We start from the raw sequence: 15,131 nt of genomic DNA, 5'->3' as shown, positions 1-15,131 counted from the left end.
ATGGTGATTTCTGGCTTTTTTCTCTCTGTTTCTCTGTCTTTCTGGCAAGTTCATGTGTCCTATAGCAAAAACAGAACAGACATGTATAGGCCAGCAGGTGGTGTGGTAGAGATAAGGCTCTGGACTCCCACATAGATGACCATGGTTTGAGTCCCAGACCTGGTGGCTTGCTTTCTCTGTCTCTTGTCTCTTTCTCTCGGTCTTTGGTGAGTGCACATGCCCTATAGCAAAATTAAAAAATAATAATAATAATAAAATAAATAATTAAAAAAGTAATGGGGATAGAAGGGAGAACACAGAAAAAATAGAAAAATATACATTCCAGTACACTATGGCATACTTACTATATTTAAGATGGGAAGCCTCATCATCTGGGTAGCACACTTAGCAACCATATTGTATAGCTGCTTTTAAGGCAAAATTTCCCTTAATAAAGTACTGAGTACTTCAATCTCTTTAGAAATTTTCCAAGATGAATCTTTCATTAAATTATATTTTATAGTTAAAATTATAGTGAGACTGTGGTATTTAAATAGAGATCCTTTAAATAAGACCTATTTCAGTTACCATTTTCATAATTAACAAAAAAATAAAAATCTTGGCCACTAAATCAGTTATTCCTAAATTTCAAGGCAGTTTATTAAAAGACACTAATAGGGGCCAGCAAAGTGGCATGTGGTTAAGACACTGGACTCCCGCATGGACAACCACGGTTCGAGTCCCAGGATTAGAAGTTTGAAAAATCACACCAGGTACTGCATGTGTGTGTCTAAAATCTTGAGAGAAGGGAATGCGGCACAGCCATCTCCCCTAGAGGGTGATTTCTCACTGTCCCTCTGTAAGTCTCTGACAAGCACACATGCCCTATGGCAAAAACCTAAAAAATAAAATAAAAACAACATAGTCTATCATTGCACAATATCCTTTACTCTTTTATAGATACGTTTTTAAAACATGACAACATTTGGGAACCAGCAGTTAGCGTAATGGCTATGTTGCTGGACTCCCACGCAGTCGACTGCGGTTCGCGTCCCGAACCCGGTGGCTTAAAACTCACGCCAGGCGCGTGTGCATGCGTGCCCAGGATCCCGAGAGGAGAATGGAGGAGAAGGGATTGCGGTGTGACCATCCCCCTGGGGGGTGATTTCTCGCTTTCTGTCTCTATGTCTCTCTCTGTCTGTCTGGCAAGTGCATGTGCCCTAAAGCAAAAAAAAAAAAAAAAAAAGACAACATTTTAAAGTTCTAAAACACATACAAATAGAAATCAAAGGATGATGCAAATTAAATTCAAGTATAAGTTCTAATATTTTCCTCCTGTGCCCTAATGAATCATAACACACATCTGCTGGGATGTCCTATGCCACATAGAGACTTTTATCCTTTTTCAGGTTGTCTAGGTGCATTATAAAACACAACACAAAATGTGAAGTATAAATGACCAAAGAAAATAAAAAGACTGAGAAATTTGATTATATTCAAATTTAAAACTTCTAATTAAAGATCTCTTATACAAAATTTAAAGGCAAACCATAAACCAGAAAAAGATAATTGCAATTCATATAACCAACAAAAGATTAGCATCCTGAATAATTAAATGACTTCTATAAACAAATTAAAAAGGAAAGCAACTCAGTAGAGAACAAAGGAAGGGAGAAATAATTCATTCAAAAGGAAGCTAACTAAGAAGAAATCAGGGAAACACAAATTAAAACTTATATCATCTCAGTCCCCATTGAATTGCAAAAATTAAAAAGTGTCACTGTACAAAGTTTGAACAAGAATACACTAGTGTGAATATAGATAAAGGCCACTTTAGGAAATCTTAACAAAGTTAAAGATTCTTAAGCCCTTGTTGACAATAACATGTATGTTGATGTGCTTGATTGAGACAATATACAGTGTACTCTGGATGGAAAATCTCATTTTGTATGCTGTAATGATGTACAGTGAATGAACGTAAATTAAAAAATACAAAAAAATATAAAAATTAAAAAAAGTAAAAAAGAAAAAAAAGATTCTTAAGCCCTTAAGCCCTTAGCTTAGCGTTATAGATCTAAATGCAATACTAGAGCAACTATAGAAGAAGACATCTTTATAAATTGTAAGAATAACAATGGAAACAACCTAAATGTCTATCAACATGAAAACAATCAAGTAAATTATAGGTACTTTGTAAAAAAATAAAACTACACAAGCAGCTAAAATAAGTGAAGTATAGCTATGAGAATTAATACACAGAGGTCCTCAAAATGGTCATGGAAAATGTGTTTTATGCACAGCTACACAGATTTCAAGATTTTTTGCACCAAAATGAACTCACATTTTAATTCCAATTTCCACAAGCTTTTTTTTTTAGGAGAAATTTTTGCTATAGGGCACGTACGCTCGCCAGAAAGAGACATAGAGACAGAAAGCAAGAAATTATCCCTTAGGGGGGATGGCCAAGCAGCAATCACTTTTCCTTCATTTTCCTCTCGAGATTTTGGACACACACATGCACACAGGCCTGGTGTGAGTTTGAAGCCACCAGGCCCAGGGCTCAAACTGCAGTAGGCCATATGTGAGTTCAGCAACATAACCATTATGCCATCTGCTAGTCCCGTCCACAAATATTTGAAGTCCCCTGATATATGAGCAAAGTGATTTACAAATACATATTATATTTTTATATAAAACATATAAAATATTATATGTTGTTTATGAAAATGTACATGTATGATAAGAATATTAAAACACACTTAATTCAAGATATGGTTTCCTGGGACCAGCAGTTAGCATAATGGCTATGTTGCTGAACTCCCATGTAGCAGTTCAAGTCCCGGACTTGGTGGCATAAACTCACGCTGGGCGTGTGTGCATGCGCAAGATCCCGAGAGGAGAATGGAGAAGAGACTGCAGCGTGACCATCTGCCCTGGGGGGTGATTTCTCACTTTCTATCTCTCTGTCTCTGTTTTTCTGTGGAGTACACACGCCCTATAGCAAAAAAAAAATCTCTCCAAAAAAAAAATAAATAAAGATATGGTTTCCTTTGTGAGGGAGGAGGGATTAGAATAAGAAAAGGGTACACAAAAACCTCAAAATACAATGAAAAGTTAACAGCTTAAAAACTTAAATAAGTTTGGCATAACATTAATATTCAAAAACAGTAGCTGGTAAGAACAAATTTATTTTTATATAAATTTTGCTAATACGTAATATATAAATATACAACATTTTCTTAATACTCATCAGGGAAAAAAACATACTTTGGAGCAAGCCATGTTTGATTGTAAATCTTGGCTGGAGCAATAACTAGCTTTATAACCTTGCCTTGAGAAAGTTATTTCTCTCTCTAAGTCATAGTGATCTCATCCAGAATGTATAATACAAATTCAGTGACAATATATGTAATGGTCTCAGTGTCTAAAAATGTACTGAACAATAGGCTAGCCTAGCCACATGAGTTTACTATTTGAAATGCGACTTGTCCAACTGAGATGTGCTATAATATACAAAACACTATTGACTACAGACGTAGAAGAATGTACAAAAACTTAACCATTATGCCACCTGCTGGCCTTAAAAAGCATACTTTTTAAACAAATTTGAAGTCAGTCTCACCCTAAAACTGTATAAAGCATGAATTATAAAAATTAACCAAGTTTGGAGCCAGCAGGTGGTGTGGTGGTTAAGGACCTAGACTCTGTACACACCTATGGCAAAACCCTAAAATAAAATAATTAAGCAAAATTCAAATGGTTCCAATTATTACTTCAATAGTGTATGCAATATATTTTATTTTTGGAGAGGTTTTTGCTATAGGGTATGTGCACTCGCCAGAAAGACAGAGGAGAGACAGAGAGACAGAAAGCGAGAAATCACCTCCCAGTGGGGATGGCCATGCCGCAATCCCTTCTCCTCCATTCTCCTCTTGGGATCTTGGGCATGCACGCACACGCACCCAGCGTGAGTTTAAGCCATCGAGTCCTGGACTCGAACCACCGTTGGCTACATGGGAGTTCAGCGACATAGCCATTACACTAACTGCTGGTCCCAATTGCGTATGCAATATTAAAACTATGATTTTGATGTTGAAATACTTACCAGAAGTTTTTGTCTTTCCATCATCAATACCAATAGCTAATGATTCCATCATATCAGCTTTTCTTCTGTGAAATTCAGATGGCAGCATTCTTCCCCTATTGACTTCTCTCTCCATATTTCGTAGTTGCTGTTGTTTGTATCCTCCAGAATTATCTAAACCATACTGTCTCTATTGAACATAAAAACAAATGACTTAATTTTTACATCCCTGTACCTTATAGAGGATGGAAACTTAACTACAATTTTATTTTTTGTGAAAATGTAGGTTGATGGGGCCAGTAGATGGTGTGGTGGTTAAAGCACTAGATTCCCATATGGCTGACCGCAGTTTGAATCCTGAACCTAGCAGCTTGCTTTCTTACTTTCTCTTTGTCTCTCTCTCTAGTGAGTGTGCATGCCCCATACCAAATGGAGGAGAAGGGACTGCAGCATGGCCATCCTCCCTGGGAGGTGCTTTCTCACTTTCCCTGTCAGTCTCTGTCTCTCTCTCTCCCTTGAGCAAGCGCACACACCCTATAGCAAAAACTTCTTTAAAAAAATGGAATTACAAACACACATGTATATGTACACAAGCTATCTGATTTAATAATGGACAACCACTTCTCTATATAAACCATTTTGGCAAGACTCGGTTTCTTGCCACAAGAAAATGGTGAGAAAATGGAGGCTCCTGTCTTTCTGTCAAAGTAGTGTTAAAGCTAGAAGAGTTTTGAACACGACTGTTAATTTTTTCTAGGAAACTTGTCAATCCTTGTTATTTAGTTCCCAGGCTAGTCCATAAAGACTTACTTAATCCTTAAATCAATCAGTCATCCCACAGAGTAAATGAACTATAATTTTATACTCGTCTGAGAATTTCAAATAGTATGGACAAAACTTCCTCTCCTGGGGCCAGCTGATAGTGTAGCAGTAACCCAACACTGTGACTGGAACCCAAATGGGAAGGTCTTGGTTCATGTCTTGGGGCATCCTTGTGCATACCAGGTAAACACATGTGCCCATGATCCAGGCTGGCTAAGGCTGGGAGTGGATCACTGCAAAAGGATCCTGTTGGGGGATCCTCTCTCTTTCTCTCTCTTCTCTGTCTGTCTTATTCATAGAAGAAATAAACAAACTTTATTTTAAAAATAAACTAAATGAGGGACCAGTAAATGACATAACGTTTATGTCACTGGACTCCCAAGCAGTTGACCATGATTCGAGTCTTGGACCTGGTAGCTTAAACCTCAAGCCAGGCGTGTGTACGTTGTATGCCCAAAATCCCAAGAGGAGATTGGAGGAGCAGAGACTATGGCATGGCCATCCCCCCTGGAGGATCATTTCCCACTTTCTGTCTCTCTAACTCTTTCTGCCTCTCTGGCAAGCACATGAGCCTTTTAGCAAAAATCTCTCTAAAAACAAAATAAATTACATGAACAACTGCCTCTATTGAAAAGATTTCTGAGATCTAAACAAATAACTTGCAAAGTTACATAACAACCTCCCTTAAATATTGCAAGCTTTTAGTATTACTAATGTTCAAAATTATATGAAGCAAATACCCCCCCACACACACATACATATACACCTACATGAAAAGCCAATTTCCTTTCTTCCTCTGAATCATGATGGGAAAATATTTTGCAAGTGAGTGAATCACCAATGAGAAAAAAATTGTAAAGTAGATCTCAAAGCATATTTCAAGGAAAAATAACCATATGAGAGATGTCTCATATGCTGTTTAAAAACAACAGCAGTTGAATAAGTCTGGGAAAATTATGATATGTATATATAATACTTGTTAGTATATTAAAGGCTTTGAGAAGTCCTGAAATATGCAAATCTATAGTTTAGAACACTTTCAATCATAAGCTCTTTTTACTTATATACTTTCCTATTAACTATATAAAAACTCTATGAGAATTATAAGATAATATGATACTTTAGTCCACAGATTAGTACTAAAAGAAAGGAGAAACACTGATAAAAACTACATGTATTAAAAATATAATGAATGCTGTCACATCCATTCAACAGATACTAGCATCCAAGATAAACGAAGTCTCAAATTTTTATCAAAAAGCATTTTCTATTAAAAATGGTTCTAATGTACTCTCTAAAATAATTTAAGACTCAGCAGACATTAATTCTAGCTCTAAATTTCACTTTAAGTATTGTATGCCAACACTAAATACTGAGTCTCAGTTTCCACATGTGTCCCATCAGCTTTCACTAATATGAATAAAAGTTTTACCACTTAATAGCTGCCTGACTAAACAAGTTGCTTAACTATTCTGTCTCTGTATTTTCATTCAAAAAAGCAAGGAAGAAGGAGGGCTAAAACAATTTCTTTGTGGATTTGTTGTGATGAATTTGAGATACTATATAGGAAGTGATTACCTCAGTATCAGATCAGAATAAGCATTTATCAATGGTGGCTATGATAAACTATGAAATATATATGAAAATATTTTTGAAAAATAACAGGAACAAAAATATAAGGATGGAATCTTAATAACATACTTGGAAAACAAGAGGAAAAAATAAAAACAGGCTTGGTTCTGTGGGCACAGTGATTAAGGCAGGTAGGTCTCACGACAGACCATGCTATTCAAATCCCAGACCCAAAGGCTTGAGAACCAAGCTGAGCACATGTGTATGTGTGCCCAAAATCCCAGAAAGAGGAAGAGAGGGAGAAGAAGCATGATCATTCTCCATGGGGAGGAGAGTGCTTCCTCTTCCCCCTCTCTGTTTCTCTCTCTCGGGCAAGTGCACATGCCCTCTAGCAGGAAAAAAAAAATTCAACATGTAATTGTCATTAATCTCTGTACCTGCAGCTTCTTAAATTCTTCTTTTTCTTGTCTTGATTCTTCAGATAGCCTTTGTTTGTCTTCTTCCTGTTGGAGCTGTTGAGCCAATTCTAGATCACTAGCACACTGGACTCTATCCATACCTATTGATGTTCAGAGTGAAATAACTGCTGTAATCACAGCTTACTTATTAGTTAATGCATATTTTTAAAACAAAGTAAATTCTATTATTTGTCACTTTTTCATTATTGTGATGTCATGGAACCAACTACTAAATAGAAATTTAGCAGAACTTAGAACCACTTATGTAAGAGAATAAGATCCATTTAAACAAATATTCACTGAGTATCTAAACTGTGACAAGCACTTTTCATTAATTATCTCACTTGGTCTTTATGACAACCTTATTAAGTAGGTATTATTATTTACTGAGGAAACCATAATTTAAAGAGATTAAGTACCACCCTTCATTGATTCTCCTTAACACAATTCAGACTGATTTTTCAAAAATACTGGGGCGGGGGTAAGGATAATAAAGAACATAGTACAGGTATCAGATAATAATTATACTTTTGCCTCAAACTAATGGTGTAACTGCAACATCTCACCCTGCTTCCTCTTTACCCAGTGTGCATTGGTCAGTGGCTTCGGGCCAATAAACTGTGTTATAGACCTTCAAACCGGATGTGTTAATTATGTAACTGAATAATCTTTCATTCATTTCAAACTTCTCAGCCACTGCTACATTTTCCTATTTGGTCCCCTCTTCCATTCTCGGGGATATGGATTCACAAATGGTTTTTCATGCTCCCTGAGTCTACTTACAGTGATTTACTCAGATGGTATCTTTTTCTCATCACTCACAACAGGCTTACAGAACACTGTATGTACTCATGCAAAGCCCATCATAAGTACAGTAAGAAATTATCAGATGTTTGGCTTCAAAAGGGTCACCAGTCCACACTAATCCTTTGTAATCTCGTCCAAAGGAAGATAGCACACCAGCTAGAGTAGTTAGTAGAGAACCAAAGCAGAGGACTATTCCATTTTTACTCCAGTAATTCTCATCTTGGGTTAGGCTAACAGAGCTGGTAAAAGCAAGGCGATAATTGATACCGGTATTAGGATGACTGATACTGAACAGTAAAGACCTCTGCATTCACAGGAGTTATGCATTATTTTATAAAACAGAAATAAAGTAGAACACAATTGGTTCCTCTTAGAGTCTACTTTATATTTTTTCCAGTGGGTTTGTGAAATTCACATAGGATCTTGCCACTTCTAAGGTACCATAATGACTTATCAATGTCACTATTTAAAAAGACATGGTACAGAGGAAAACATTATTATAGAGTCACTATGTAGCCCAATAAGCAATTTAGAAGCTTGGGCAAACAGCTAGAAATGCACTGAGAGGTTTTACAGTTCACGCTCATTTTTTAAAATTATATGTGTCATACCACAGCTTCCTAGTTCAATTTTTGCTGACCAACTGCTAAATTCAGTTACTTCTAGCTGCTGAAGAAATGGCCTCAACTTGTAAATTAAACATTTAAAAACTGCATAGTATTTAAAATTTATTTTCTTACGTGTCTATATCCTCTAAATACTGGTTCTCTGGGGTAAAATGCAGAATGCACGGTCCCATTTGGATGTTAAGTCACAACAGTTCATCCTTTATAATGAAACAACCTCTAAAGAAAAAGTTGTACCTCATTATGAAGTCTTTAAAAGAGCAGATCTATTTTTAAATGATATGATTTTTTCTCATATCACTAATCTAAAAATTAGAGATGTGTCCTGGGAAGTAAAAATTTAATCATGATTTTTTTTTTTTTAATCTTTAAACATATAAACATACCTTGTAGAAAGTTGCTTTCTTCTAAATGCAAGTCAACATGTTCCTGGAGTATATGGTAATTTGTACAAACGAGCCCACACATAGGGCAGTCATAGAGTTGTTGATCACAGTCTGTATTAGAGACATTATTAAGTTGGTTTTATTTTTTAAACTTTTAGCTCTTCACCCTTTGTCAAAGACTGCTACCACCTACTAATCTTAAATAAATAAAAGTTCTTTGTAGTTGGATTTAAATGATACTTTTCTACTTCTAAGGTCAAGATGGAAGACTGAGCATAGCAAAACTTCTATTTCCATTCCACAAACAGAAAATATTAGTAATAAATATTCAGAGCTTTAGTCAAAATAGGAAAAGTATAAAGGAAAATAAAAGTGGAAAGTAGGGGCCAGTCTAGATATGGGCTTCTGGAGCTCAGTTCTCAGCACTGATCAAACTAAGTGGTGAAGTGCCAACTCCAGTATCAGCATAAAGTTTGGAATTGGGATCATGCTGCCAATGTGGGAGCAGAAAATTAAAGAGTTGCATCCATAAGACAGCATTCCAGGCAGGTAGATACAGCTTGCCCAGATCAAAAGATGCAGTACCTCTACAGGACTAAGGCCTAGTGGATAATGGGCACAGAAGAGAGACCCAGAACTGTGCATGTATACAGAGTGAAAGCACTGAGTAATCCATAAATGTAAGCCCTCATCTAGAAGTGGAGAATTCAAACAGCCAGGGTAAAGGAACCATGAAACTGTTTTACTGAAAGTAAACTCTCATAATAAATGAATATTAACATCTGAATTGCAAAACACATTAGGACGTCAAATCCCATGAAAAAAACAGTCCAGAAATCTAAAAACTAAGTAAGTTCCCTGTGAAGAAATGAGACTAGCAGTAATGTTCAAAATCCTCACTGAAATAAAGAAGGAAAGTGAATCTTTCAAAGCAGGACAAAAAGTCGACAAAAAGATAAATGGAAAATTCTGTAATTATTTTAAAAATTATATAATCACTGAAATATAAAACTAAATAGAAAAACTCAAGAGAAAATGAAATATTGAGAAGTATTTACTGAGCAAATATTTCTGAAAGCAGTACTAAGAAGGAAAAGAATATGGCTTCTATAAGTAATACCATGGGATATAAGAGAGGTTTTCAGCCAGTTCTCTACCATAAAATGCCTCAGAGCCCATGTCCAAAGGTCATCTTTTTGGTCATCATATCACTGCAAGCCAGTCCCTTAATCATTTCTAACTAATCAGCAACATTCCTCAATAGTAACTATTGGACTTCATATCCCTGTATACCTTCTTTACCACTAAAAGTCCAAATATCACTGATTAGCCATCATTGTCCAATGGGAACATCCAGGACTAATGCAACCAGCAATACTATCTTGACAATAAATCTATTCTTACTGGTCAACCATGACTTAAAAGTCTTTAAATATCTGGAGTACATAGACTAATCAGCCCCAAGTTATCAACACCAACTCATCTTCTCAAGGCCTACTACTATGTCTTCCAAAATCAGACTATCATCAGACAACTTCTAAACCCATCACTTTGTCTTCTTCCTTTTTTTTTTTTTTTTTTTTTCCTTTGGAGAGTTTTTTGCTGTAGGGCACATGTACTTGAAAGACAGACAGAAAGTAAGAAATCAACCCCCAGAGGGGATGGCCATGCTGCAATCCCTTCTCCTCCATTCTCCTCTAGGGATCTTGGGCACTCACGCACCCAGACCTGGCGTGGACATAGCCATTACGCCAACTGCTGGTCCCTACTTTGTTTTCTTGTCTAACAAAATTGTTTGGTCCATGAGACTCCATTTTCCTTATAGCCCCCAACACAGAGGCTATTTTTCTTTCATAATTTAGGGCCCTAAAAGTAGAAAAGGTGTTTCTTTTGCTCTTTTATCAATTTCAGACCAGTTTTATCTCTTCATTGCTTTTTCAAAAGCCCCATCTTTTTACTAGTCATCTCACTGAAATATAATATCCTATACTCTTAATTGCTATAATTTTCTAAAATCCTGGACTTTATTTCATTGAATGAAGATTTCAATCATACAGGATATAGATAATCTGACAATAAATAATAGGCCATAATTGATATTTATAGAATGTTCCACCCAACAAAGCACAATACACTTTTTTACAATCACACATGGAACATGTATCAATACCAATTATATTTTGAGCTATTAAAACAAGCCTCAACAAATTGCAAAGAATTGATATCAAAGAGTATTCTCTGATTGTAATAGAATCAAACTTGAGTCCAACAAAGTCATACTACAGGACAGTCTAGATGCTAATGGGCAGGTGGAAATAAATCTCTAAAAACTGAACAGAAAGGTTCCTAAACTATTCTCAATGTAGCTGAAACATTTTATATATGCCTCCAAATTATTTTCCAAAACTGTATTTTTATACTGCAACAACAGTAAATGAACAATGTTATAGACATAAACTGGAATTTAAGACACATCTGTAGTAATCTGACCTATAAACCAACTTTTAGAATACCACATATTAAACTGAGAGTACTGGCTCTTATAATTTATAATAAAATGAACACTTTACCTTCTAATGGAGTGTCTAAAAGATTGGCATGCTTTGTTTTCACATGAGTTTCCATATTTTGGCTACATTCCTCTATTTTTCCACAGAATGGACATTCAGGAAGACTATACATGGTTTCATAAATTGATCCTTTTATTTCTGTTAGGCCAGACTGTTTTTCTCCACTTTTTTCAGATTCAGTGAAGTTCTCTGAATAAAAGGCTTCATGTTTTAATGTACCATCCTTAGTCAAGCTTTGTGTGGAACTTTTCAGATGATTAGATGCACAAGCTGAACGAATACTTGCATTAACGTCCATTCTACACGGCAGGGTATTATCCCGGTCATCTGAAGTTCCATACTGTACCATATTTATCCTCTTAAAGTTTCTTTCTAGTATATTCTGTTCAAAATGAGCAGTTTCAATATGAAAACACATTTCATCGTAACTCACACCTGACAACTTGCAAAATGGACAAATAACTTCATTTTCCATGTGAACAACAAGAAGGTGAGCCTTCATATCTGGTTCTGAGGTTACTGTTTCACCACAGATATCACAGGAAAGCATGGTGGGACAGGTAGCTAGAAAAGAACACAATATTACTTTAAGCTTCAAATTAAGAGTTGAAGAAAATCACATTTCAGAATAATGAGTATTTGGTATTTAATGCCGGATTATTTTGATAAAGACATTTCACTATATTGTCCTTTAAATATACATATTAATCAATCCCAACCAACATTTTACCACTGTATTTCAAGCTTGTGGTTTCAAGAAAATAATAATGAAAACAAATAATTTTTAAATAATTCAAAAGTGTGACTGGTCTGAGGAAGAGAAATAAACTTTTAAAAAATTATCCAGATAAGATAAAGAGGAGAAACCTTTATAAATTGATATATTGAAATACAGGATGTTAAACTTTATTATAACAGAAAATTAATGAACGCATCTTAATATTAGCAGTTAACACTATTAGCAGCTTGCATTTAAGTACGATTATTACAATTCTGCACATATGAAAACCCTGGCTCAGAGAAAACCCATTCCAGAACAAGGCTGAAGCCAAAATGCTAAACCAATCACATTTCCACAGTCGTTACTTTCAACCCAAAGAATAAAAGCAGAGTGAAAATAGTAGAAAAGAACACTTATTACAAACTAAAGGGAACTGGATTATAATCTCAGGTTTCCTCATTTTAGGCAAACACCTCTCCCCTCTGAGGCTCAGTCTGTAAAATGGTTAGTAATGACTTTTGGATTTATAGACTAATAAAATACTGGTTACCGACATAAAGACGATGTTAAGAAATTTTTTTAAATGTTAAAAACTGATGACTGCCATCAACCTTCCTACTACAGATCACTGTTCAGCTAAGGACTATTTAAGGACTATTTAAAGCAAGCAAGGGGTGCGGGGTAAGCACAAGACTTTAAATAAGTTTAGCTTTAAGAGACCTCCTTATCCTGTCCTTATTTTCTTGTTTTCTCCAAACGAGAGCATTTAGTCTCTGATTTTAGAAGTTCTCCCGTCCTCCCCAGTGGGAAGAAGGTCACACCTAGAATATCTTCTCTTGCTGTGACTGTGTCACCGCAGGATACAAAAAATGCACTTGAACGTGTTCTCAGAAGTGGGCGGGAGATCCAGGGAGCCAGGGCCCGACTGGTTTCGTGGGGGAAGACGGGGCGGTAAGGGCTGGCCTGCCCCAAGGCCGAGTCTGCCCAAGGTTGCGCGGAACCCCCAGAGTCAGGACATAAAGGCAGCCCAAACACTAACTGGATCGAAGCTTCAGGCGTGGGCACTGAGGGCTGGAATCGTCGGTTCTGGCTGGCCGGAAGACCCAGCAGCTGTCACACTGCGCTCGGCTGGCTTTCCTGTGGGTGCTCCGCCGCTGCTGCTGCCGCCGCCACCATCAGTCCCAGGGCAGAGAAGAGCGTGCGTCGGGCCTAGTACCTCTCCCCGCCAAAAAGACTACGGCCGGCCCTGCCAATACCCAGACATTCACAGTTAACAGAAAAGAGATCGGACTCAGACACCTGAGCCCTACTACCGCATTCAAAAATGCGCTTCCTCACTTTCCCCGGAAGGGAAGGAATCCCGGCATGCTCGACTTCGTGCTCGTCTGAGTTGTAGCGCACTCTGGGAGTCGTAGTCATTTCTACATGCCTTCCATTCCTTGTTTTTGGTCCTCCCATTAGGGTTCTGACTGCTCATTTGCTTGAAAAGAAACTAGGCTCTGATATCTTTAAGACTGTGCATTCGAAGGGCAGGTCTTAGGACAAACACCAATCTATCTTATTGTCTAAGGCTTGGCTGAGTAGACTCTATTCTAATATCAAAAAAACCTCCTAACTGTGCTGCGTAGGTAGAAGATATTTAAGGAGAAGTTTTTTCCTTCGAGATTATAAGATCACAAACATCTCATTTTTTTGTCATTCAGTCCTTGTTTTATTCAATAAACATTTAAAGACTGGAGGAAAATTCTGTTGGGAAAGGAACTACAGCACTCATCAAAAGCAACAAAATCCAGGACATTTGAAGCTTATATTCTGATGATGCAAAAAATAAGCAAGTAAATAAACTGATCGTGATAAGTACAATGAAAAAAATAAAACTGGGTTATAGAGATGCTGACGTTGTTAGAAAAGATTTTTCTGAGGAAATGAGCATGCTGATGAACAAACCTTGTACCTATAGGGGAAAGAGCATATCAGGCAGATAAAATAACCAGAGTGAAGATCTAAGGCTGAAGAAAAAAGCACATTTTATATCCAAAGCATAATATTCAAGGGTGAAAAGTGATGCAGTCAGAGAAGCAGATAGGTGCAAAATCTCACAGACCTTGTAGAAAGCTATTGGATATTTAAATAGGAAGATGTCATGATTTGATCATAAAGAATCTATTTTTTAAAATGATTCTGGGTGTTGCGGTTAAACATGGCAGATTGAATATGTACATTTATATATTTCCCTGTCTTTCAAAATATACTAATATGACAATAGAAGAATAAAAATAAACAGCTAGTAAGATTTTTATTAATTAAACTTAGAAATCTAGAGGAAGGATAGATGAGTAGTAACTAACTTAACTAAGAACAGAAGTAAAGACAACAATAAGAAAAGCAAGACAATTCATACCCCTTCCTTTGAAATCTGGAAGTAGTTGTAAATCAAAGATGAAATACTTCTGAAAAAGATGTTGACACTTGGGACTGAAAAAAAAAAAGAACATTTTGCTGAATGTCTCAACAAGGAGCAGTTAGAACCTCACCTCCAGGTTTCCTTCATCATGAGGTTGCAAAGCAATTCATCTTTCTCTTCCAGAGAGAAGGCTACAGATTTAGTTCATGTAGATAATTAATCAGAGGTTACAAACCTAAAAATGCACAGCTCAGGTTTGGTCAAGGCAGTGGACTGAAAATGGTGAAGAGGAAAAGCTAAATACTGAATTATGAACTCTTTACTCCTTTTTCTTCATTACCTCCTTACATTTTATTTGTGCTTCCAAGGCAGATGATTTGAAAACTCTTCCCTAGAGAAATCAACTGGCCCAGGAAAAAATACCTACGGAGATCAACTTTCTCAAAATTCTCCAACAAAATAGGTACCCATCTTATCACTACATTGGGAGGTCACCAATTAAGGACTAAACAAACTCCACTGTTACACAACTGTAGTAGGTTTCTTTAGTGTCTTATTTAAATATGAATGAATACTCAAGGATCACCAGGCATTTGTATAAAGCCTTTTGCAGGTAAAATAGAAATTAAATCTCTCTCTCTCTCTCTCTCTCTCTCTCTCTCACACACACACACACACACACACACACAAACACACACACAC

General features: G+C 36.5%; 1 protein-coding gene across 2 annotated transcripts in view; it reads right to left on the bottom strand.

Annotated features, from left to right (window-relative positions):
- ZUP1 (zinc finger containing ubiquitin peptidase 1) overlaps positions 1-13,197 on the bottom strand; it is a 27,908-nt gene extending 14,711 nt beyond the window's left edge. Inside the window, exons 1-5 of one of the 2 annotated variants that reach the window (XM_006157877.3) lie at positions 13,065-13,197; positions 11,305-11,868; positions 8,735-8,845; positions 6,895-7,016; positions 4,085-4,253 (exon numbers count right to left, since the gene is read on the bottom strand). In XM_006157877.3, coding sequence (XP_006157939.1) covers positions 4,085-4,253; positions 6,895-7,016; positions 8,735-8,845; positions 11,305-11,854 — 952 coding nt within the window. In that variant the 5' untranslated portion in view covers positions 11,855-11,868; positions 13,065-13,197. Of the gene's footprint in view, positions 1-4,084; positions 4,254-6,894; positions 7,017-8,734; positions 8,846-11,304; positions 11,869-12,846; positions 12,979-13,064 lie in introns of those variants that run through there. The other variant, XM_006157878.3, reaches the window with a different exon arrangement.
- Positions 13,198-15,131: the final 1,934 nt, after the last annotated feature.

Source organism: Tupaia chinensis, unplaced genomic scaffold (assembly GCF_000334495.1).
Source record: "Tupaia chinensis unplaced genomic scaffold, TupChi_1.0 Scaffold000563_1, whole genome shotgun sequence".
In the NCBI taxonomy this organism is placed as follows: domain Eukaryota; kingdom Metazoa; phylum Chordata; class Mammalia; order Scandentia; family Tupaiidae; genus Tupaia; species Tupaia belangeri.
This window is presented reverse-complemented; position numbering and strand designations above follow the sequence as displayed.